The sequence below is a fragment of the Mytilus trossulus genome, chromosome 6 (assembly GCF_036588685.1).
Source record: "Mytilus trossulus isolate FHL-02 chromosome 6, PNRI_Mtr1.1.1.hap1, whole genome shotgun sequence".
NCBI lineage: Eukaryota > Metazoa > Mollusca > Bivalvia > Mytilida > Mytilidae > Mytilus > Mytilus trossulus.
In genome coordinates this window covers 90,496,223-90,523,570 of record NC_086378.1, presented here as the reverse complement: position 1 = coordinate 90,523,570, position 27,348 = coordinate 90,496,223, and the positions used below count along the sequence as shown (strand labels likewise).

At 36.3% G+C, this 27,348-nt stretch overlaps 2 protein-coding genes across 7 annotated transcripts in view; one reads left to right on the top strand and one right to left on the bottom strand.

Annotated features, from left to right (window-relative positions):
• Nucleotides 1–497: 497 nt before the first annotated feature.
• On the bottom strand, nucleotides 498–12,478 carry LOC134722198 (anamorsin homolog). Of its 5 annotated transcripts, none has more exons than XM_063585787.1 (7): nucleotides 12,343–12,478; nucleotides 8,979–9,138; nucleotides 7,758–7,981; nucleotides 7,039–7,150; nucleotides 5,929–6,066; nucleotides 4,028–4,146; nucleotides 498–715 (listed from the first exon to the last, which is right to left on the bottom strand). In XM_063585787.1, exons 2-7 carry the CDS (start codon nucleotides 9,133–9,135, stop codon nucleotides 602–604), a joined length of 864 nt encoding a protein of 287 aa, XP_063441857.1. In that variant the 5' UTR covers nucleotides 9,136–9,138; nucleotides 12,343–12,478; the 3' UTR covers nucleotides 498–601. The 5 variants fall into 5 exon arrangements, with proteins under 5 accessions (XP_063441857.1, XP_063441858.1, XP_063441859.1 ...); XM_063585788.1 differs by having other exon boundaries at nucleotides 12,282–12,358; XM_063585789.1 differs by having other exon boundaries at nucleotides 12,232–12,356.
• A 126-nt stretch (nucleotides 12,479–12,604) lies between these two features.
• The window catches only part of LOC134722195 (targeting protein for Xklp2 homolog), a 28,527-nt gene continuing 13,783 nt past the window's right edge, over nucleotides 12,605–27,348 (top strand). For both annotated transcript variants that reach the window (XM_063585780.1, XM_063585779.1), the window contains exons 1-4: nucleotides 12,605–12,825; nucleotides 14,387–14,563; nucleotides 15,194–15,229; nucleotides 27,021–27,117. In XM_063585780.1, coding sequence (XP_063441850.1) covers nucleotides 12,723–12,825; nucleotides 14,387–14,563; nucleotides 15,194–15,229; nucleotides 27,021–27,117 — 413 coding nt within the window. In that variant the 5' untranslated portion in view covers nucleotides 12,605–12,722. The remainder of the gene's footprint in view (nucleotides 12,826–14,386; nucleotides 14,564–15,193; nucleotides 15,230–27,020; nucleotides 27,118–27,348) is intronic.

The following is a 27,348-nucleotide window of genomic DNA, read 5'->3' as shown; positions in this document are numbered from 1 at the left end:
GAATGGAGTATGGAGTAGAATTAGAGATTTGACGATTTTAAGACAAATTTTAGAAGGTTTTTCACAAATTTTATGTGCTTTCTATACAAATATTCACCAATATTAAAAGAAATCAATCTGCAATTTTTCAGATAATTAAAGAGATAAATGTATTATTTTTTTCGATTTTCAGTTGTAGTTCAACGAGCCAAGGTTGTATGCAAAATCTGCGACATAGCCCATTTACTATTCCTTGACCTGAACAGCACAACGTCATTAAAACGTTCTGCTGATTTTACAGAGTTATCTCCCTGTAGTGTTAGGTACCACCTTAAGTTTAGAGTTGATTGCACCAGCATGAGCAGGATTCAAATTCACAACCTCAGTGTTGACTGGCTGGTGAATACTAAGACCACTTGGCCACCTAGGCCTCTACTAAAACTTGAAAAGTTATGTAAATGTATGGAATGAAATTACACGCTATAAAATTGTGTACTAAAGGTAATAATATAAAGAAATAATGTTAACCATGAATTTATTTACAACCACAGAGCTTTTACATTGCACATATTCTGTAATAAAGACTGAGTTCATGTATCAATTATTGATGGATTGTGTCCTATCACTGGTCAGCTGTCAACTGTCTTTCACTTAAGACCACTTTCTCTCCAGGTTTAAAAGCTGGCATTCCAAGGTAAGGACAAGATGAGCAACGAAAGGCATCACCAAGGTAACACTGAAAATACATAAATTGATAAATAATCAGACAAAGTATGAGAACATAAAAAGTCTGTGATATAGCACTGACTCAGGAGACAAGATGTTCTTTTCTACATTGGCTAGAGGTATATGGGAGGGTTGAGATCTCCCCTAAAAAAAACATGTTTAACTCAGGTGCAAATTTGCGTCTGTCCCAAGTCAGGAGCTTCTGGCCTTTGTTAGTCTGGTATGATTTTAAATTTTAGTTTCTTGTGTATAACTCTGAGTTAGTATGACATCCATTATCACTGAACTAGTATGCATATTTGTTAAGGGGCCATCTGAAGGTACACCTCTCGGTGCGGGAGTTTCTCGCTACATTGAAGACCCATTGGTGGCCTCCGGCTGTGTCTGCTCTATGGTCCGGTTGTTGTCGCATTCCCCATTTCCATTCTACATTTTATCTTTGTTATGTCCTCAGATAAATATTTAATAGATGGCAGATTTCTTTAAAATAGTTTAAACCTAACATATACTCAAATCAAAGCCTGAAAGGCTGTAAAAGCAATTGCTGCCATGTTTATGTTTTGGGGACTTTTTTTTCATCCACATATATTTAAGAATTAAACATGACAGGAGTGTTGTCTAGTGAGAATTAAGAAGGTTTTAACTTTATATCAATTAAAGACTTTAGCAGAAAGTCATTTTTAATATGTTTTATATTTCACAAGGAGACAACACGTTTACCAGGCTAAAGTTGGGGTCAAATATACATGTGCTGAAACATATAACTCCAAGAGAAATTATAATGGATTATCCCCTAGTAGTGTTTGTAACTGGGCGATAATTTCCTTTATTGATTTAATTTTCATAATTAATTTAAATTTAACACTTCAGTAAAAACATTTCAACTTTCCAGACGCAAATGTTGAAAAACTGGAAAGAAACAAAATATTTTACAAGACATAAACATGTAAAAAATAATTATATTTCAGCTGACTAAAAATATTTTCATAATGTTACTTTGTCATCATTTCTTAAAAACTAAGTCCCAAACATTATTGCTCAGTTGATATGTGTCATCCTCATGCGGTACGAGATAACTATAATTCTCGTGCAATCCCGAAAAGAGGGGCCATCACAGACAAACATGACATTAAATCGTCATTAAACGAACAAGAACAAACAGCTCTAAGTTGCTTTGATATTTATCCAATTTTCAGGAAACATTGTGAAAATGATCTTCAATATTTCGAAACTGACATGTGACTGAGTAAAATTGCAAACACGGTGGACCGTCGAGGGTCAACAAACGTAGTAGACTCGTCCATTGGAAAGACGAGGATAATGGTTTTATCATTTGTCATGCATACCCAGTTATGAATATGATATCCAAAAAGGATGTACTTTTTTTAATCTATGAAACTAGAAAATTCCAAATTGTAAATATCTCTTCATCTGGACTTAATTGGCATCTATCACGTTTGGACGGGTCCATTTCATTAGTAAGGTGATCGATAAATCTTACGGAGTTATGACAAAAAAGGAAAACAAACTTATTGTTATGTGTTTTTAACAAGGGTTTCGTTCCTCTAAATTATTTGCGCAAACAAATCAACAAAATAGGTCAGTTAACTTTGTCTATTTTTAGATTACAGGTAATCATTTGACACTACGTATAACCTGAAACAACAAGACTGGCAATTAAATTAAAATTAGTAACTGGCACTTATATATTACAGAATAAAAGATTTAGATATACAGAAAACGAAACTCCGATCTGTAAATTATGTGATCAAGGCGATGAAACTCTCTGTCACTTCCTGTTGGACTGTCAAATTCTAGAACCTATCCGACAAAAATATTTTCACCTGATCGATGAAATATTACATCTAATATCGAAAGACAACTTTAGAACACTTTCCAGTCATGATAAAATCCAAATAATCCTGGACTGTACGTTATACTATACTGGACTAAAAGGAAATAGTGAAAACATTGTTAAATTAGATGCAATATGCAGGCAAATGTCGTATGCGTTACATATAGCAAGATACCGATCCTTAGATATTAAAAGGAAATGAGGATATTTCATTGTTATGAACTGATAACATGTTCCGAACATCGATACTCCCGTATTTATACTGTTGTTGTGCCGAGAGCATACCTGTCAAATAGTGTACTGTATATACTCGTATAATGTGGAAATTGTTTTAAACATTGCTAATTCAATGATGCATAGAGGATAATATGAAACATTGATATATCTCCATGCTCAAGTGTATTATATAATTACCGATAATGTGTGTAAAATAGTGTACATAGATGTGGTGGTGGAATATCGACTACTCAAATGAGGTTGTCCCGAAGTGGACGGAGAAAGATTTCCTGGTAAGGTAAGGTAAGATAACCTGTGTAGTGATTTTGATTTTACGATAAATTTATGAATGAACGACAATTTTATGAATGAACAAGAGCACCTGACCTCTTTCTTAAAAAAACACCAATTAAACATATAAAACCGTATATTATAAAAGATAATTCAGTCAAATTTTCAATACTAAATCAACAACTGAAATGATTCCATATTTTGTTGAAACATCGTACGAACGGAAAACGGAATCGCAGGTATAAAAATGCATTTTTTTCACTCGGACGTCTATGTTTTTTGATAGTCAAACGGTTGTCCCCCTAAATACAAAAATACATCTACAAGAACGTATGCTGAAACTTCTTAAATCCACTAACGTTTTTCAGAGGTTTCAAGCTATGTATTGCATTAGAAAACATACATTGGTGTTTAAGAATGACAGACCAGGAGCCTGTTTAACAAAATACTATGGCTTGATCTGGGCGGAGTCTCTGATCTGGGTCACAAAGATGGCCATACGCGACGGCATGAAAGCAATTGCTTTAAAAAATCAAGACAAAAACCTCTTCTGACAATTATTGTGTAACAACTTTTTTTTAGACAGTTTGCAATTGGATTTGGTAGATATTTAAGAGACTTCTAAATTTATTCACAAATTCTTTAACTCTGGACAATTTTGAGCTTTGGCAATAAGGGTTGTAATATTAAAACATACATTGAACCCAGGGGAGGCACTTTGAAATTATGGTTGAAAATGTAAAGATAACCCTATTCTGATAGTGCCTTCCCTGTGTATCATGTCTAATTGAATAGAACAGCACTGAATGATAAATTAGTAGGATAAAAAGATTTAGCAGCCTTAGCCTTAGGCTTCTCATTCTCGAGTTCTTCAGCTAGACCACACACACAGTTTTTACAGAGTTATCTCCCTGTAGTGTTAGGTACTACCTTTAATAATAATGTGTTGGGAATACTTACACTACCACATGAAGATGTAGCAGCCTTAGCCTTAGGCTTCTCATTCTCCAGTTCTTCAGCTAGACCACACACACAGTTTTTACAGGCCTTCTTTTTCTTAGGACCAGTTCCACATTCAGCTAAAATAAATAGTAGCTACAGATCAAGGGTCAGGAAACGGTCATATTTGCCAGTCATGTCCTAAACTGAAACTATAATGTCCTAAACTTTTAATTGGGATTTAGGTCAAATTTTATTTTTCAACCGTAATAATTTTGGTCATTTCTTGAGATCGACTTTCAAAATCGCCATTTTGACAATATTTTTGATTTGTTATTGACTTCCTGTAATTAGACTGCCACTTCAATAAAGTGTTATAATCCTGAGGGCCCTCCTAATAACTATATTAATGCCTCGGGGAGCTATTGGCTAATGATTGCTAATCTCTTTACCTGTGTTTTTAATTCACACCTGACAATTAATCACAAGCTCCAAACTATTATTATAAAGAAATAAAAATTCCATACCAACTGTCTTCATTATTTAATTACTAAACAGGTCTGACAATGGTCAATTATGATTTAAAATTAAATTAAAACTTGGTTTAATTTACGTAGAAAAAATATATTTTTACTTCTAATACACTTGCTTTGTTTACTATGTAATACGCATGCTTGAAATTCTCTTCCACAGATTTAGACAATTAATTGTAAATTTAAAATAATTTTATCCTAGATAAAGCTAGTGCAACTATTTTAATTAATATTCTTACACTATTAAAGGTAAAATATTAAAAAGCCGATGATTTCCTGTGATTTGGATAATCAAAACTAATCCCGGAAATGAGTCCGGAATTGTTCGTTTTAGTATTGTCGCAGTATATCCGGTTTGAATTTTGACTTCAGAATCAAAGGAAATGTAAGGGATAACTGAGAATATTATCGTTTTGAGACATTAAAAACATTTTATTTTTAAACTGTTGCCTTCCCTTAATTGCTCTTAAACGATTTTTGGAAAATAGTAGGACAAATCATGAAGTAAATGCGATGCAACAGTGAAACAAGTTTGTTGATGCTACGAACATGACAATCGAGTATGAGCATATTCATAATGAGTCTCATGCAGTAATGTGATTTTGACAATCATTTTTTGAAAAGGGGCATCAACTTTTAAGTTGTATGAAAATGACCGAAATTAGATGAAAAAATTCCGGATCCTTGCTACAGATACACAACATGTATGGTTATTTCTGTTGTATCATGGGACTTACCAGTGTAATTTAAATAATAGGACTTTTAAAACCAATATTTGAGTATTTTGATACCATGCAATTAACTACAATATGAATAAAGAAATAATGTGTAAATATCAGGGAAATAACAGTAACCAACATTTAAACTTGACAAAACTTTCAGAGGTTAACATATGACCTTCAACATTTAACACATGCAAAAAACGGAAAGACAAGCTATTAATCCACAGGGAATCTTTACAATAGGTGAACAAATTCAACAATCAAAGCTTAAGGTGTCTCTTTTCATTCTGCCTAGTTTTGAGGATACAAATAACCATTATCATCTTACCGATAAATTCACTGTAGGAGTTGCATACATTATTTTACCTTCGATATAAATTTTAAGTGAAAGCCAGGTTTTCCCGTTTGAATAGTTTTACACTAGTAATTTTGGGGCCCTTTATAGATTGTTGTTTGGTGTGAGCCAAGGCTCTGTGTTGAAGGCCGTACATTGACCTATAATGGTTTATTTTTCATTTTTTAAGATTGTTATTTGGTAGGAGAGTTGTCTCATTGCCACCCACACCACATCTTCCCATATCTATGTATATAAATATCTGAAGTAGTACATGTACTATTGTTAACTGATACATTCTGAACTGTCCCCTAATATTATATATTTCTGTACCTCGTAGTGTTGAAGGATCAGGTTTCTTTAAGTCGTCAGCATCCAGTAATGCATCGTCATCCACCAGATCATCATCCAATATGTCGTCTGCTGATAACTTCCATACTTTAGCTACATTGTCATCTACCTTTGTTGGTTCTATAAAACAAATATAGATTCTTACATTGATACCAGTGGATTATCGGATTTATCCAATCGAGATAGTTAAATTATCAATTTAAAGTCCAAGCCGCCTCGGTGAGGATTGGATAACTCCGATAATCCACGAGTAACTATGTAAGAATCTGTTTCTCTAATGATTTAAAAGACATTTTTTTTGGTTAACCGAAAATCCCCTTCGAGTGCCTTTCACATTGCACGAAGTTGTCAATTTCATTGACACCTGTTAGCATATTTTGATTCATCCAGTTAGCTAAAAAGGTCATGACCCTTAAAACCATCCAATGATCTTTTGAGATCACCAGCAACCACACGTTGATTAGATTTTGTTATACAATGGGTTCGGAAAGGTATAAATTTCCATAGAATTAGAGAAACAGAGTTATTCAACATGTACTAAAAATGAGTTAAATACCACACTATACTGGAAAAGGAATAAGTAATTGGGTTATCCTTGCAAAATCACTGGAATACGTCCATTAGAATTTCACTGTTCATTAGATTTCCTGCTGTAACTGACATATATTAAAAGTAAAGTTAAACTTTAAAATTTTACATGGTCAATACAACACAATGTAAAATTCTTGGGAAACTCTTAGTAAACATATTACATAGAAACAGAGCTAACCCAGAAATCTTGACATTGGCCAATCAACCTTCAAAATAAGGTCAAGGTCATACAATACCTGCCAGATAGACATGAACAACTTACAATCATTCACTACACATAGTTGACCTATTGCATATAAGCAGAAATAAGGATCAAACAACAGAAACTTTACATTTACCAATGAACCATGAAAATTGTAATATATAAATAGTATCTAAGAAACAGAAATAACTTGTATTTGATAAATTATAAAATCAGATTCTAGGTTTGAGATGGGAGTTTCAAGAGAGGAATGTTAAAATATCTTTGACTGCTAATAATAAGGGGAAATATTTACCCACCTGGTTTCTTTGCAAATGAGAGTTTAAGTTGAGTAGATGCTCCTACTTCATAGTCTGGCTTTTTACACTTGCATTGAAGAATTGTTCTGTTAGAATCATCACTCTTTGTTGGCTGGTAAAATAAAAAAGTTAGTGAGTGCAATGAGAACTCATCCTGTTCCTTCATGTTTTTAAGTGCCATTTAAACTTAAATCCTAATTATTTCTTTTTTCAATTTTCAGTCCTATTTTGATGCATGTTTTTATTTTATTTTTTATGTAGACTGAACTTATGGTTATACAGAGCTAAGGGTGCATATAACCCCAATCTTACATGGTGCATAGGATTTTTTCATATTCCCTGAGAATTTTTTACTGTCTACTGATATTAACTTTCAGCAATGATTCATTGCTTTTGTCTTAACTTGAATGGGCTTCATCCTCAGCAGCTGCTTCAGAGAGGAAACAAATTTAGACCAGTGAAGAAACAATTATACAAAAGACATGATACATGTCATGATGTGATAGTGACTAGATCTATAACAATTATGGTTTTACAGTAAAGATGTTACTTTTGATAGACTTGCACCTAAAATAGCTCAATTATATTTGTTAAGATTCAAGTTTCAACTGAAAAAGAACTTGAAAAGTACCATAGCATTTGATAATCTAATTAGTGATGTCATTTATCTAATGCAAATTCCTAAGAATGATAAGGAGTATAGAAATAAGTTGAGATACCTGCTCTACTTGAACAAATCCAGATAACTTTAACAAAGACACCATTTTCTCAGTCTCTGGTGTTCCTCCGTTGGACCCATTATCCACAGCCTGTTGTATAACAAGTGTACCTCCGGGTCTAAGTAAGCGACACACTTCACCCAGCTGATCTATACTGTGCTTTGTACTGTAGGGAGGTACAATGCCGGACACAATTACATCAAATGCTGAATTTGAATATGACGCTATAATAAAGGACAAAATGCAATTAGAATAAACATATAACATTTAAGATATTATTAAACATGTTAAATATTTCTGTTATTCCTACATTTTATGTTAAGGTCCTGGTGCAGATCGTCAAGATTATACTGGTCAGTAATCTTATTTTGGATAATATTTGAATTTAGATAAAGTCAGTAAAAATGACAATAATTGAATGTATAACTTTAGTTAACTATTACTTTTTGGTTGGAACAAATTTATCTGACAAATATGTAGACCTTGCAAGGATCATATAATAATGTATACCAAATACATTGAAATAAAGTTATCCTATTACACATACATATATAAGCAAAATATTCACATGACAAAATATTTCTTAAAGTAAATATTAAACCATGAACAATGGACATATATATATTATTAAAATATAAAAAAGAAGATGTGGTATGATTGTGAATAGGAAAACTTTCCACAAGAGACAAATGACACAGAATATAGGTCACATGGCAGACTGTACATGGTAAGAGGTCTTCTTCCTCCTGTTATATAAAGCTTTAAACAAATAGTTCCTGATATAAGCTTGAACATGTTGAAACAAATTGCTGATGCCACTGATGTCACCAGATTTAGACACCCCATCATGACTTACATTCTCAAGGAAGAGAATTTCTGTTAACAGTGCTTGGATTTAAAAGAGAAACTTTCTATTTATACAAAGCCTGAATCATTATTCTAGTGTAAAAATTTAGGAAAAGCAATAAAAAGTGAGCATGTATTGCTTTGTTTACATGAGTAATTATCACACAAATATGAGCAAGTAGACTCATGGTGACTTGTCTGGTTTTTTTAGTGATCAGGTATTTAAAAAAAGTCATGAAAATAGAATGTAAATTACCTATTTTTCCAAACAACATGAACAATAAATCTTTCAGTCTTAAAATACATTACTGCTTGATTAAAATGCATATAAACTAAAGTAAATAAAAATAAAGCTTTATCTTTGTTTTAACTTACTGATCTGAAGTCTGTCTAAATTTTCCACTTTAATAGATCCTGCCTCAGTAACCTTATCTGACAAAGTCTTTACAGTTTCTTGTAGATGGTCACCTTCTAGATTCCCAGACCACAGTAACAGCACATCATTTTTCTGAGAAACACAGTCTAAAGCCATGATCTGCAAGTATTTCATATTTTTACAACTATAATCAGACAATAAAATTGAGAATGAAAATTAATACATATTAAGGAGATGTGGTATGAGTGCCAATGACACAACTCTCCATCCAAGTCATGCAAGTCACAATTTGTAAAAGTAAACCATGTATTTTCCCAATACACCTAATCGCTATTTATTCCATTCCGGATAAGTTCTAAAATTACACAACTTTTTCATCCAGTTCAAGCTATCTGGGACCCCGTTTAAAGGGGGTCTCATTGGGGCGTTCCGATCCCGGATCCCGCTTACTGTTTTGTCAGATTCCCATATCCCGCTTACACTCTATATGTAAGCAATTCTCATTTTTTTGTCATTTCCCGGGTCCCCCAAGACCTCATTTCCCGTTTTCACGCCACAATAATTTGACTTTCACATGTCACGCTTACAAAAAATCGGCAATCGCGCTTCACGCTAAGACCCCAATGAGACCCACTTTAAACAATTCACCATGCATGATACTTTTTAATGAGACCTGTTTAAACTACCGTAAATACTTCAAACAAAATATTTTTTTACTTTAATTTTAATTTCGTAAAAAGTAGATCAAAGTTTCTTGATGATCACTTTCTAAAGTTTTTTCTCCCTAAGCTCACTACTGATGACCTCCATTTTTCGGCTGGTGACCCCAACAGGAAGTTGTATAAATGACTGTTTATATCGGAATGGACTAAATAGCGATAAGGTGTATATGGACCATAATTTGCTATTGGGCTCCGTTTCCTATAACTATAGAAAAGTGATAAAATGTGAATTACTGTAAGAAAAGTTGTAACTACATCTAAAGATGCCATTATTTTATCAACATACAAGTGTATGCTACTCTTCCCTAGAAAAAAATTTAAAATATACGATTTCAAAGATTCTACAACCGTATTTTTGTGTCGTTTCTCGCATTACTTTTTGCTTCCGAAGAGCATAACGCTGACTGATTTATAGATAATCGTCACCGGCAAATTCGTAACTTTTGCTTTCAAATAACAAAGAACATCGACCAGTAAGAATAGTGAGAAGAAAATGCCGAGAACTATAAGTATTTATGTAGCAGATGTAAGAACAGTGGCGTGATTTTTGTGTCCGATTTCGTAACGCAATTTTTAGATGATGTAATCTGCTTTGTTGTAATAGAATTCTTAAAAACAATATGCAAATATGAACTCTCGCGAGATGTTCAAACAGGTAAATCCGAGATGATTAACATTCTTGTTTTGATCTTCGTAATAATTAAGTAAGAAAATTACGTTATCGTTATGCGTTACATTTCACACGAAACAGAAGTATAGTTATTTATTAAAATTGTTTTTGTCCTTAAGTTCTAATCATTTTCCGTCATACGTGAAACATGTGACTAACATGTGATAACGCCATTACGGCCGGATGTAGGAAATACTAGGTCTAAACATTGTTTTTGTTTCCAACGGGATGTTAGCAAACATAATCTTGTAGACTTGTTTTGTCTTGTTTAAAAGAGGAAAATACAATTGTCAAAGAGATTGCGCCGGTGGTCTGTTATTTTTCCTATGTGCATAATGTTACATACGATCCTGTGTGAAAATAAATGCCCAATGACTTGACAAAATCGATTTCATATTTGACAGATGTTAGAACACACTTTGTTTCCCGATAATGACGTGAAGAGTCCTTGTAAAAGTCAATCGAAATTACGTCTCTTATCATTGTACCAATGCTCGTTGGATTGATTTAACTTCTGCAGTAAATATTACTGGATATTTTAGGTGAATAAATATAATAAAAAATACATGTTAATATACCGTTTCACCTGGAATGTACAAAGTTGGAATCTTTGTCACAGTTTTTAATTAATATTTTTTATTCATGTTCTGCAAACACTTATCAGAAACGCAATAAACTTGTCAAAGGAGAAGTAAACTTTTACCATGCATGACTTGAAAGGAAGTACTTTATTGATTTTAGCCCACTAAAGTAGGTTAAAATGTGGAAACCATGTAGATGGTGTACAGGTCACAAGTATCACATTGTGCCTATTTTAAAGATTTTAATTCCAAGTTAAAAGTTTTTTTCTTTACTGGATTTAAAGAATGTTACATTGCCAATGATTTGGAATAAATTGTATATAACTGGAATATCAAAACCAAATATAAATACATTTTTTTTGGCTTAAACATCAAGATACAACGATTATGGTATCCTGTATCAATGAAGAAAATATGGAAAATTCTGAATAAATTGTACTAATTGTTTTCAAAACAAGCACATATTTAGGAGTTTTATAATACTGTTACATTTAAGATGGATTTTAAGAAAAAGTATACTGTTTAGATTATTTTAAGCAGATTTTGCAATAAAATAAAACTAAAAAAATGCTTTCGGTTTCTTATGGTTTCCTGTCAGGTTTAAAAAAAACTTTAATATAACATTGAAAATAGATTTTAAATATTAACATGAAGCAAGTAACACTAGCAATGGTGTTTATTATGCCTTTTGAATTATATTGTGCAAAATAAAGAAAATAAAGATTGGTTTCCTGTTTGGTTTCATGTCACGTAAACGGTGAATCAAAATGTATTAATTTTTTCTCGAAAAAAACAATTGTTCCATTCATACTATTCTAACACCAACACAACCCACAAAATAAAAGTTAAAATTTTAGAACTTATAAAAAAGGATACAAAAAGAAACCAAAGGCCGAATACCAAATTATGGTCCATATCCACTTTATGTTATGGAACTAGTTCTGAAGTCCCACGGCCCCAGCTTGCTGATGGAGTTTGGAGTAATCTTAGAAACTATTATTGATTTGTTCTGTGGTCGGGGTTGTTGTCTCTTTGACACATTCACCATTTCCATTTTCAATTTTAGTTTTATTTTAAGATTCCCTTTGGGGTGCAAGAATTTTTTTCTTGTAACAACAGAATTCTAAAAATTGTGGCAGTGATGTCTTGTAATGAATGATAGACAAAAAGCAATAGGGTCTTTCACAAAATCACATTCTAGAATTTTCTTCGAGAGCTTTTCCCAAATAAAAGGTTGTATAATGTCTTATTCGAACTGAACAACAACAGTATAACTTACTTGATTACCATTTATAGAAAATTAAGGGGCAAAAAATCGATAATTTTAACCTCTTTTATACCACTTTGTCCATATGGTAATGAAAAACACTAATAATTCAGAACAACCTACTTTCAGTTTGTTACTACTTTCTTCTTAATGACCTTCACCTTGGACAGGAAGTCCGAAACATAATTGCAATCTATTGAAATCTAAAAAGGAAAATATATTTTTCAATTCCTTTGATAGAAACATTATTTCTTAATTTATTTTCTTTCAATTTCATAATTGTTTCATTTGAAGTTTTAATTAACTAGACTGGTTTCTTGTAATTTTTCTGTTTAGCTCATAGTCCTGTATTTTGTAAAAGGAATACCAGTCTAAATTGGAAATTAATTGACCAATCGCAGAGACTTTTTCTGACTGCAACACCTTTTATTTTAGTACGATTTTGATTGGTCAAAATTGAAAGTGCGGGTAGATTGAATGTTGAAGGGAAAATCAAAATAGGAATGGAGGATCCTAAAAATATGGATTGTAGTTGGGAATTTAACGCGCCTCAGTTTGTTGATTTCTCAACTGCATGTGACGATGAAGATGTTGATCGTTGGTTTGGTAAATAAATAAGCACCCATACACAATGCACCTGTCCAAATAGTGACATATTCGATATTAATTATAATTTTGTGTGCCATTACATTCTTGGACTTAAACTATACATGTTATATCAAATTATGTGTATTATAAAATCAATAAGTAAAAAGTTACAAGAACTTATCTTCCTACAGGCATAGGCCATATTTTGAAAGTCCAATACATAAGAAACATATTGTCAAACCTCGGTTGCTCTAGCTTGCCATTTGAAAATTGAAGACATTTTTAATTTTAAAGTATAGTAAGTCTCATCCAATACTGTACCCCAATTACGATTCTCTTCTTTTAAATCTGCTCTCTCGAGACGTCACCCTGTTGTATTAAAGCCAGAATTGGTAGCTACGTGGTAACCATACAGATGTCATTTGATGAAGATATTCTTATTATTCATACCGTGTCAGTACCAAACTGTTTTAGGGTTTATTTGACCGAAATAATATGAGACAGGCGTTACTTGTAAATGGGGACGAAGTGTGTATGAAACAGAATTATTTTTTTGTGACTTAAATATTTGTTAAAAAAAGAAACGGAAATACCGTTGCGTTTCTGATTTTGGTTCTGTTGTTAGGGATTTTAGTTGTGACGTTATTTAAGTTATGACGTCATATGCAATGTAAACAAAGAAACGCTATCATCAGGTAACGTTTTTTCATATCAAGGAATTATTTTTAAAAATGAAATTGTTATTGCGTTCCTTCCTATTTATACTAGACTGATAAATATATATTTTACTCAAAGATTCATACCGGATAAAGGAAGTTCATTGTCGATATATACGCAGGTCCGGGATTTCAAAACATGACATAAAAAAAATTGAACGATTTTGAGTTCATTAGTACAATGAAAAATTTGGGAAATTTTCCCGCATTTTTTTTTATTGAATTTTCTACTGTTATTGGGGACTTCATCCCCATATAAATTTGAACATTCAACTTAAAAAGTCAAAAAGTTCTGTCTGACCGATTTTATTTTTGGTCTGATATTTTGACAGTGAGACAAGAGTTTGGGATACATGTATTTATTGTGTCTGAGTGATCAAATAAAGTCTTATATTTAAATTATATTCATATTCATTTAGAGTAATCATCTTATTTTTATATGATGAGAAATAAATACTTGTAAGTCTGTTGGTCCCATGCGCTTTTCAGGATTATTTTCAACCAATCATTCCAATGTACGCCCCTTGACTGATTTTAAGACTAACAGTGGAATCCACCATGTCCACACAGTCAGTGATATCGTGCATTTTTGAAAGAAAAAAAATTGCTTTCCTACTGACCCTTATATTTTACAGCTTGTTATATAAAACCTGTTATTTTTGGCCTTATCATTAATTGATTATAAGAGAGGGTTTATTTATTATGATTTTCAAATTAGGTCCCCAGGGGGCCTACAAACATATATAACATGTATAACAAATATACATACAACATACATTATTTTACCATACAAAGATATTAAACAAATATAATTTTAACATGAATACATGTATACTTATATAGTGAAATTATTTTTATTTTAGATGTTGATCATGAAAATGAGAAAGATGATGATGACATATGTAATGGAGTGGATGTCATTGAGGATGCTGAACAAGAGATTGAAAAACTTGAGGATACACCAAAGCAAGAGGCTAGACGTCTTACAAGATCCATGTGTCACACTCCTGTAAACGAGAAAGGCCTACCTGAGGTCTCAGGTAATATAAGATATAAGTGTGCTGTAAGCAGTGAGAAACTTCTAGCATGTTCATCAATGCTATTAATTAACATAAACCCCATATATAAAACATTTTTTCTTATTACCCCACCCTACCATGTCAGGTATGGGTACACTGAAGACTGGAAGTAAAAGTATTTGTTTTTTTTTACAAAGTCTTAAAATTTGATTGCATTTGTACATATAACGCCTTAATAGGTGTCCAATCACTGGAATATGTACATGATGTAAGTGATGTGTTTCCAAGAAAAGTAACATTGATAGCAAAGAAAAGGATACACAATACACACACGATACATACGTTCAACAGCTCATAGTTCAATGCCAGACATTTTTGCACCATCAGCATTTAGTAAAATTTCAACATAGTTTTATTTGTTATAATGCAACTGTAAATATATATATCACCTACTAACTAGTCTTGGGAATATACCTCTTTTTGCCAGTGGTGATTTAATATTTGCAACTAAGATTGACCTTAACACCCCAACTAACAGAAATGTTTATAGAGGTATCATTTTTTATATGTATTCAAATAAAAATCGTCCACCATAAAATTAAATATGCTTCATGTTGCATTTATATTTATATGTATTCTGTATATTTTCAGATGAGAGTAAAGATCAAACAGAAAAACAAAAAACAGGTGAGTACTGTTCCTGTGCATTACTATTCCAGGACTGCAGAATAGTGCAGATTGTCATTGCATGTATCAACACTACACTTGTGAGCAAAAAACCTACACATGCACTTACCAAGACACTTCAGGCATGTGACTGTGAGGTTAAGAATGAGGCTCAATGACAATACAGCATGTTCATACAACCTGACAATGCTTACCAAGACACTTCAGGCATGTGACTGTGAGGTTTAGAATGAGGCTCTATGACAATACAGCATGTTCATACAACCTGACAATGCTTAAGGCATGTGACTGTGAGGTTTAGAATGAGGCTCTATGACAATACAGCATGTTCATACAACCTGACAATGCTTACCAAGACACTTCAGGCATGTGACTGTGAGGTTTAGAATGAGGCTCAATGACAATACAGCATGTTCATACAACCTGACAATGCTTACCAAGACACTTCAGGCATGTGACTGTGAGGTTTAGAATGAGGCTCAATGACAATACAGCATGTTCATACAACCTGACAATGCTTACCAAGACACTTCAGGCATGTGACTGTGAGGTTTAGAATGAGGCTCAATGACAATACAGCATGTTCATACAACCTGACAATGCTTACCAAGACACTTCAGGCATGTGACTGTGAGGTTTAGAATGAGGCTCTATGACAATACAGCATGTTCATACAACCTGACAATGCTTACCAAGACACTTCAGGCATGTGACTGTGAGGTTTAGAATGAGGCTCAATGACAATACAGCATGTTCATACAACCTGACAATGCTTAAGGCATGTGACTGTGAGGTTTAGAATGAGGCTCTATGACAATACAGCATGTTCATACAACCTGACAATGCTTAAGGCATGTGACTGTGAGGTTTAGAATGAGGCTCTATGACAATACAGCATGTTCATACAACCTGACAATGCTTACCAAGACACTTCAGGCATGTGACTGTGAGGTTTAGAATGAGGCTCTATGACAATACAGCATGTTCATACAACCTGACAATGCTTACCAAGACACTTCAGGCATGTGACTGTGAGGTTTAGAATGAGGCTCAATGACAATACAGCATGTTCATACAACCTGACAATGCTTACCAAGACACTTCAGGCATGTGACTGTGAGGTTTAGAATGAGGCTCAATGACAATACAGCATGTTCATACAACCTGACAATGCTTACCAAGACACTTCAGGCATGTGACTGTGAGGTTTAGAATGAGGCTCAATGACAATACAGCATGTTCATACAACCTGACAATGCTTACCAAGACACTTCAGGCATGTGACTGTGAGGTTTAGAATGAGGCTCAATGACAATACAGCATGTTCATACAACCTGACAATGCTTACCAAGACACTTCAGGCATGTGACTGTGAGGTTTAGAATGAGGCTCAATGACAATACAGCATGTTCATACAACCTGACAATGCTTACCAAGACACTTAAGGCATGTGACTGTGAGGTTTAGAATGAGGCTCTATGACAATACAGCATGTTCATACAACCTGACAATGCTTACCAAGACACTTCAGGCATGTGACTGTGAGGTTTAGAATGAGGCTCAATGACAATACAGCATGTTCATACAACCTGACAATGCTTACCAAGACACTTCAGGCATGTGACTGTGAGGTTTAGAATGAGGCTCAATGACAATACAGCATGTTCATACAACCTGACAATGCTTACCAAGACACTTCAGGCATGTGACTGTGAGGTTTAGAATGAGGCTCTATGACAATACAGCATGTTCATACAACCTGACAATGCTTACCAAGACACTTCAGGCATGTGACTGTGAGGTTTAGAATGAGGCTCTATGACAATACAGCATGTTCATACAACCTGACAATGCTTACCAAGACACTTCAGGCATGTGACTGTGAGGTTTAGAATGAGGCTCAATGACAATACAGCATGTTCATACAACCTGACAATGCTTACCAAGACACTTCAGGCATGTGACTGTGAGGTTTAGAATGAGGCTCAATGACAATACAGCATGTTCATACAACCTGACAATGCTTACCAAGACACTTCAGGCATGTGACTGTGAGGTTTAGAATGAGGCTCAATGACAATACAGCATGTTCATACAACCTGACAATGCTTACCAAGACACTTCAGGCATGTGACTGTGAGGTTTAGAATGAGGCTCAATGACAATACAGCATGTTCATACAACCTGACAATGCTTACCAAGACACTTCAGGCATGTGACTGTGAGGTTTAGAATGAGGCTCTATGACAATACAGCATGTTCATACAACCTGACAATGCTTACCAAGACACTTCAGGCATGTGACTGTGAGGTTTAGAATGAGGCTCTATGACAATACAGCATGTTCATACAACCTGACAATGCTTACCAAGACACTTCAGGCATGTGACTGTGAGGTTTAGAATGAGGCTCAATGACAATACAGCATGTTCATACAACCTGACAATGCTTACCAAGACACTTCAGGCATGTGACTGTGAGGTTTAGAATGAGGCTCAATGACAATACAGCATGTTCATACAACCTGACAATGCTTACCAAGACACTTCAGGCATGTGACTGTGAGGTTTAGAATGAGGCTCAATGACAATACAGCATGTTCATACAACCTGACAATGCTTACCAAGACACTTCAGGCATGTGACTGTGAGGTTTAGAATGAGGCTCAATGACAATACAGCATGTTCATACAACCTGACAATGCTTACCAAGACACTTCAGGCATGTGACTGTGAGGTTTAGAATGAGGCTCAATGACAATACAGCATGTTCATACAACCTGACAATGCTTACCAAGACACTTCAGGCATGTGACTGTGAGGTTTAGAATGAGGCTCAATGACAATACAGCATGTTCATACAACCTGACAATGCTTACCAAGACACTTAAGGCATGTGACTGTGAGGTTTAGAATGAGGCTCAATGACAATACAGCATGTTCATACAACCTGACAATGCTTACCAAGACACTTCAGGCATGTGACTGAGGTTTAGAATGAGGCTCAATGACAATACAGCATGTTCATACAACCTGACAATGCTTACCAAGACACTTCAGGCATGTGACTGTGAGGTTTAGAATGAGGCTCAATGACAATACAGCATGTTCATACAACCTGACAATGCTTACCAAGACACTTCAGGCATGTGACTGTGAGGTTTAGAATGAGGCTCTATGACAATACAGCATGTTCATACAACCTGACAATGCTTACCAAGACACTTCAGGCATGTGACTGTGAGGTTAAGAATGAGGCTCAATGACAATACAGCATGTTCATACAACCTGACAATGCTTAAGGCATGTGACTGTGAGGTTTAGAATGAGGCTCAATGACAATACAGCATGTTCATACAACCTGACAATGCTTACCAAGACACTTCAGGCATGTGACTGTGAGGTTTAGAATGAGGCTCTATGACAATACAGCATGTTCATACAACCTGACAATGCTTACCAAGACACTTAAGGCATGTGACTGTGAGGTTTAGAATGAGGCTCAATGACAATACAGCATGTTCATACAACCTGACAATGCTTACCAAGACACTTCAGGCATGTGACTGTGAGGTTTAGAATGAGGCTCTATGACAATACAGCATGTTCATACAACCTGACAATGCTTACCAAGACACTTAAGGCATGTGACTGTGAGGTTTAGAATGAGGCTCAATGACAATACAGCATGTTCATACAACCTGACAATGCTTACCAAGACACTTAAGGCATGTGACTGTGAGGTTTAGAATGAGGCTCAATGACAATACAGCATGTTCATACAACCTGACAATGCTTACCAAGACACTTCAGGCATGTGACTGTGAGGTTTAGAATGAGGCTCTATGACAATACAGCATGTTCATACAACCTGACAATGCTTACCAAGACACTTCAGGCATGTGACTGTGAGGTTTAGAATGAGGCTCTATGACAATACAGCATGTTCATACAACCTGACAATGCTTACCAAGACACTTCAGGCATGTGACTGTGAGGTTTAGAATGAGGCTCTATGACAATACAGCATGTTCATACAACCTGACAATGCTTACCAAGACACTTCAGGCATGTGACTGTGAGGTTTAGAATGAGGCTCAATGACAATACAGCATGTTCATACAACCTGACAATGCTTACCAAGACACTTCAGGCATGTGACTGTGAGGTTTAGAATGAGGCTCAATGACAATACAGCATGTTCATACAACCTGACAATGCTTACCAAGACACTTCAGGCATGTGACTGTGAGGTTTAGAATGAGGCTCAATGACAATACAGCATGTTCATACAACCTGACAATGCTTACCAAGACACTTCAGGCATGTGACTGTGAGGTTTAGAATCAGGCTCTATGACAATACAGCATGTTCATACAACCTGACAATGCTTACCAAGACACTTAAGGCATGTGACTGTGAGGTTTAGAATGAGGCTCAATGACAATACAGCATGTTCATACAACCTGACAATGCTTACCAAGACACTTCAGGCATGTGACTGTGAGGTTTAGAATGAGGCTCAATGACAATACAGCATGTTCATACAACCTGACAATGCTTACCAAGACACTTCAGGCATGTGACTGTGAGGTTTAGAATGAGGCTCAATGACAATACAGCATGTTCATACAACCTGACAATGCTTACCAAGACACTTCAGGCATGTGACTGTGAGGTTTAGAATGAGGCTCTATGACAATACAGCATGTTCATACAACCTGACAATGCTTACCAAGACACTTCAGGCATGTGACTGTGAGGTTTAGAATGAGGCTCTATGACAATACAGCATGTTCATACAACCTGACAATGCTTACCAAGACACTTCAGGCATGTGACTGTGAGGTTTAGAATGAGGCTCAATGACAATACAGCATGTTCATACAACCTGACAATGCTTACCAAGACACTTCAGGCATGTGACTGTGAGGTTTAGAATGAGGCTCAATGACAATACAGCATGTTCATACAACCTGACAATGCTTACCAAGACACTTCAGGCATGTGACTGTGAGGTTTAGAATGAGGCTCTATGACAATACAGCATGTTCATACAACCTGACAATGCTTACCAAGACACTTCAGGCATGTGACTGTGAGGTTTAGAATGAGGCTCTATGACAATACAGCATGTTCATACAACCTGACAATGCTTACCAAGACACTTCAGGCATGTGACTGTGAGGTTTAGAATGAGGCTCTATGACAATACAGCATGTTCATACAACCTGACAATGCTTACCAAGACACTTCAGGCATGTGACTGTGAGGTTTAGAATGAGGCTCAATGACAATACAGCATGTTCATACAACCTGACAATGCTTACCAAGACACTTCAGGCATGTGACTGTGAGGTTTAGAATGAGGCTCTATGACAATACAGCATGTTCATACAACCTGACAATGCTTACCAAGACACTTCAGGCATGTGACTGTGAGGTTTAGAATGAGGCTCTATGACAATACAGCATGTTCATACAACCTGACAATGCTTACCAAGACACTTCAGGCATGTGACTGTGAGGTTTAGAATGAGGCTCTATGACAATACAGCATGTTCATACAACCTGACAATGCTTACCAAGACACTTCAGGCATGTGACTGTGAGGTTTAGAATGAGGCTCAATGACAATACAGCATGTTCATACAACCTGACAATGCTTACCAAGACACTTCAGGCATGTGACTGTGAGGTTTAGAATGAGGCTCTATGACAATACAGCATGTTCATACAACCTGACAATGCTTAAGGCATGTGACTGTGAGGTTTAGAATGAGGCTCAATGACAATACAGCATGTTCATACAACCTGACAATGCTTACCAAGACACTTCAGGCATGTGACTGTGAGGTTTAGAATGAGGCTCTATGACAATACAGCATGTTCATACAACCTGACAATGCTTACCAAGACACTTCAGGCATGTGACTGTGAGGTTTAGAATGAGGCTCTATGACAATACAGCATGTTCATACAACCTGACAATGCTTACCAAGACACTTCAGGCATGTGACTGTGAGGTTTAGAATGAGGCTCTATGACAATACAGCATGTTCATACAACCTGACAATGCTTACCAAGACACTTCAGGCATGTGACTGTGAGGTTTAGAATGAGGCTCAATGACAATACAGCATGTTCATACAACCTGACAATGCTTAAGGCATGTGACTGTGAGGTTTAGAATGAGGCTCAATGACAATACAGCATGTTCATACAACCTGACAATGCTTACCAAGACACTTCAGGCATGTGACTGTGAGGTTTAGAATGAGGCTCTATGACAATACAGCATGTTCATACAACCTGACAATGCTTACCAAGACACTTCAGGCATGTGACTGTGAGGTTTAGAATGAGGCTCTATGACAATACAGCATGTTCATACAACCTGACAATGCTTAAGGCATGTGACTGTGAGGTTTAGAATGAGGCTCAATGACAATACAGCATGTTCATACAACCTGACAATGCTTACCAAGACACTTCAGGCATGTGACTGTGAGGTTTAGAATGAGGCTCTATGACAATACAGCATGTTCATACAACCTGACAATGCTTAACTAGGCATGTGACTGTGAGGTTTAGAATGAGGCTCAATGACAATACAGCATGTTCATACAACCTGACAATGCTTACCAAGACACTTCAGGCATGTGACTGTGAGGTTTAGAATGAGGCTCTATGACAATACAGCATGTTCATACAACCTGACAATGCTTACCAAGACACTTCAGGCATGTGACTGTGAGGTTTAGAATGAGGCTCTATGACAATACAGCATGTTCATACAACCTGACAATGCTTACCAAGACACTTCAGGCATGTGACTGTGAGGTTTAGAATGAGGCTCAATGACAATACAGCATGTTCATACAACCTGACAATGCTTACCAAGACACTTCAGGCATGTGACTGTGAGGTTTAGAATGAGGCTCAATGACAATACAGCATGTTCATACAACCTGACAATGCTTACAGGCATGTGACTGTGAGGTTTAGAATGAGGCTCAATGACAATACAGCATGTTCATACAACCTGACAATGCTTACCAAGACACTTCAGGCATGTGACTGTGAGGTTTAGAATGAGGCTCAATGACAATACAGCATGTTCATACAACCTGACAATGCTTACCAAGACACTTCAGGCATGTGACTGTGAGGTTTAGAATGAGGCTCAATGACAATACAGCATGTTCATACAACCTGACAATGCTTACCAAGACACTTCAGGCATGTGACTGTGAGGTTTAGAATGAGGCTCAATGACAATACAGCATGTTCATACAACCTGACAATGCTTACCAAGACACTTCAGGCATGTGACTGTGAGGTTTAGAATGAGGCTCAATGACAATACAGCATGTTCATACAACCTGACAATGCTTACCAAGACACTTCAGGCATGTGACTGTGAGGTTTAGAATGAGGCTCAATGACAATACAGCATGTTCATACAACCTGACAATGCTTACCAAGACACTTCAGGCATGTGACTGTGAGGTTTAGAATGAGGCTCTATGACAATACAGCATGTTCATACAACCTGACAATGCTTACCAAGACACTTCAGGCATGTGACTGTGAGGTTTAGAATGAGGCTCAATGACAATACAGCATGTTCATACAACCTGACAATGCTTACCAAGACACTTCAGGCATGTGACTGTGAGGTTTAGAATGAGGCTCAATGACAATACAGCATGTTCATACAACCTGACAATGCTTACCAAGACACTTCAGGCATGTGACTGTGAGGTTTAGAATGAGGCTCAATGACAATACAGCATGTTCATACAACCTGACAATGCTTACCAAGACACTTCAGGCATGTGACTGTGAGGTTTAGAATGAGGCTCTATGACAATACAGCATGTTCATACAACCTGACAATGCTTACCAAGACACTTCAGGCATGTGACTGTGAGGTTTAGAATGAGGCTCTATGACAATACAGCATGTTCATACAACCTGACAATGCTTACCAAGACACTTCAGGCATGTGACTGTGAGGTTTAGAATGAGGCTCTATGACAATACAGCATGTTCATACAACCTGACAATGCTTACCAAGACACTTCAGGCATGTGACTGTGAGGTTTAGAATGAGGCTCAATGACAATACAGCATGTTCATACAACCTGACAATGCTTACCAAGACACTTCAGGCATGTGACTGTGAGGTTTAGAATGAGGCTCTATGACAATACAGCATGTTCATACAACCTGACAATGCTTACCAAGACACTTCAGGCATGTGACTGTGAGGTTTAGAATGAGGCTCTATGACAATACAGCATGTTCATACAACCTGACAATGCTTACCAAGACACTTCAGGCATGTGACTGTGAGGTTTAGAATGAGGCTCTATGACAATACAGCATGTTCATACAACCTGACAATGCTTACCAAGACACTTCAGGCATGTGACTGTGAGGTTTAGAATGAGGCTCAATGACAATACAGCATGTTCATACAACCTGACAATGCTTACCAAGACACTTCAGGCATGTGACTGTGAGGTTTAGAATGAGGCTCTATGACAATACAGCATGTTCATACAACCTGACAATGCTTAAGGCATGTGACTGTGAGGTTTAGAATGAGGCTCAATGACAATACAGCATGTTCATACAACCTGACAATGCTTACCAAGACACTTCAGGCATGTGACTGTGAGGTTTAGAATGAGGCTCTATGACAATACAGCATGTTCATACAACCTGACAATGCTTACCAAGACACTTCAGGCATGTGACTGTGAGGTTTAGAATGAGGCTCTATGACAATACAGCATGTTCATACAACCTGACAATGCTTACCAAGACACTTAAGGCATGTGACTGTGAGGTTTAGAATGAGGCTCAATGACAATACAGCATGTTCATACAACCTGACAATGCTTACCAAGACACTTCAGGCATGTGACTGTGAGGTTTAGAATGAGGCTCTATGACAATACAGCATGTTCATACAACCTGACAATGCTTACCAAGACACTTCAGGCATGTGACTGTGAGGTTTAGAATGAGGCTCAATGACAATACAGCATGTTCATACAACCTGACAATGCTTAAGGCATGTGACTGTGAGGTTTAGAATGAGGCTCAATGACAATACAGCATGTTCATACAACCTGACAATGCTTACCAAGACACTTCAGGCATGTGACTGTGAGGTTTAGAATGAGGCTCTATGACAATACAGCATGTTCATACAACCTGACAATGCTTACCAAGACACTTCAGGCATGTGACTGTGAGGTTTAGAATGAGGCTCTATGACAATACAGCATGTTCATACAACCTGACAATGCTTAAGGCATGTGACTGTGAGGTTTAGAATGAGGCTCAATGACAATACAGCATGTTCATACAACCTGACAATGCTTACCAAGACACTTCAGGCATGTGACTGTGAGGTTTAGAATGAGGCTCTATGACAATACAGCATGTTCATACAACCTGACAATGCTTAAGGCATGTGACTGTGAGGTTTAGAATGAGGCTCAATGACAATACAGCATGTTCATACAACCTGACAATGCTTACCAAGACACTTCAGGCATGTGACTGTGAGGTTTAGAATGAGGCTCTATGACAATACAGCATGTTCATACAACCTGACAATGCTTACCAAGACACTTCAGGCATGTGACTGTGAGGTTAAGAATGAGGCTCAATGACAATACAGCATGTTCATACAACCTGACAATGCTTACCAAGACACTTCAGGCATGTGACTGTGAGGTTTAGAATGAGGCTCAATGACAATACAGCATGTTCATACAACCTGACAATGCTTAAGGCATGTGACTGTGAGGTTTAGAATGAGGCTCAATGACAATACAGCATGTTCATACAACCTGACAATGCTTACCAAGACACTTCAGGCATGTGACTGTGAGGTTTAGAATGAGGCTCAATGACAATACAGCATGTTCATACAACCTGACAATGCTTACCAAGACACTTCAGGCATGTGACTGTGAGGTTTAGAATGAGGCTCAATGACAATACAGCATGTTCATACAACCTGACAATGCTTACCAAGACACTTCAGGCATGTGACTGTGAGGTTTAGAATGAGGCTCAATGACAATACAGCATGTTCATACAACCTGACAATGCTTACCAAGACACTTCAGGCATGTGACTGTGAGGTTTAGAATGAGGCTCAATGACAATACAGCATGTTCATACAACCTGACAATGCTTACCAAGACACTTAAGGCATGTGACTGTGAGGTTTAGAATGAGGCTCAATGACAATACAGCATGTTCATACAACCTGACAATGCTTACCAAGACACTTCAGGCATGTGACTGTGAGGTTTAGAATGAGGCTCTATGACAATACAGCATGTTCATACAACCTGACAATGCTTACCAAGACACTTCAGGCATGTGACTGTGAGGTTTAGAATGAGGCTCAATGACAATACAGCATGTTCATACAACCTGACAATGCTTACCAAGACACTTCAGGCATGTGACTGTGAGGTTTAGAATGAGGCTCAATGACAATACAGCATGTTCATACAACCTGACAATGCTTACCAAGACACTTCAGGCATGTGACTGTGAGGTTTAGAATGAGGCTCAATGACAATACAGCATGTTCATACAACCTGACAATGCTTACCAAGACACTTCAGGCATGTGACTGTGAGGTTTAGAATGAGGCTCTATGACAATACAGCATGTTCATACAACCTGACAATGCTTACCAAGACACTTCAGGCATGTGACTGTGAGGTTTAGAATGAGGCTCAATGACAATACAGCATGTTCATACAACCTGACAATGCTTAAGGCATGTGACTGTGAGGTTTAGAATGAGGCTCAATGACAATACAGCATGTTCATACAACCTGACAATGCTTAAGGCATGTGACTGTGAGGTTTAGAATGAGGCTCTATGACAATACAGCATGTTCATACAACCTGACAATGCTTAAGGCATGTGACTGTGAGGTTTAGAATGAGGCTCAATGACAATACAGCATGTTCATACAACCTGACAATGCTTACCAAGACACTTCAGGCATGTGACTGTGAGGTTTAGAATGAGGCTCAATGACAATACAGCATGTTCATACAACCTGACAATGCTTACCAAGACACTTCAGGCATGTGACTGTGAGGTTTAGAATGAGGCTCTATGACAATACAGCATGTTCATACAACCTGACAATGCTTACCAAGACACTTCAGGCATGTGACTGTGAGGTTTAGAATGAGGCTCAATGACAATACAGCATGTTCATACAACCTGACAATGCTTACCAAGACACTTAAGGCATGTGACTGTGAGGTTTAGAATGAGGCTCAATGACAAAACAGCATGTTCATACAACCTGACAAGGCTGAAGTTGGCAAATGAATTATAAAAATCAAAATTATTTTAATATGAGGACATCATACAATCTTCAACAATATTATAAAAAGATCCATAAAATATGCTCTTAATTCCCCTCATCTCATAAATATTATAAATGATTGTTTCCAGCAACTATATGTTTGTAGGTTATGAATCTATCACAGAACTACCATCAGAATGTCAGATTTAAAAAAGAAATCAATGCTCTCTATATAAAAGAACTTTTACTATGACCATATTCACCATTGCTTTAAAGGAATGTTTTTAAGATGTTTACCTTTTGTAGATTTATACTGACATCTTAAGTGGTTAGCTGTCTCATCCACCTCTTTACAGATAACCAAGATCTCTACTCTCTTATATCATGTATATAATCGTTTGTCTATGTGTATATTTATAGGAAAGCTAAATGATTCCTTGCCATCAAACTTATGTACACTGAGTGGTTGGAAGAAAAGGACAAAGTCCAGAACAGACCAACAGCCTGAAGTGAAAAGGTACATTTTGATATTAAATTGTCTTCCCTGAGTCAGGTTTTATTTTATACAGTTACTTATCACATTACTTCAAGTTTGCAACCTGTAAATAAGCTAAATAACGCTAATAGATATGCAGTTTTCAAATTATATACTCTGCTACTTGCATTCATTTCTGTGCACTTATCTGAAGTGAATCTTAACTTTTTTTAACATTTTTGAATTAGTGCTTACTAATGCAAGAACGAAATT

Coding starts and splice junctions, on each gene's coding strand:
- LOC134722198 (XM_063585785.1), bottom strand. Junction 7,982..8,978: donor TTTAGACAGACTTCAGATCA/GTAAGTTAAAAC, acceptor CCTTTATTATAG/CGTCATATTCAAATTCAGCA. Junction 6,067..7,038: donor CTCATTTGCAAAGAAACCAG/GTGGGTAAATAT, acceptor TTTGTTTTATAG/AACCAACAAAGGTAGATGAC.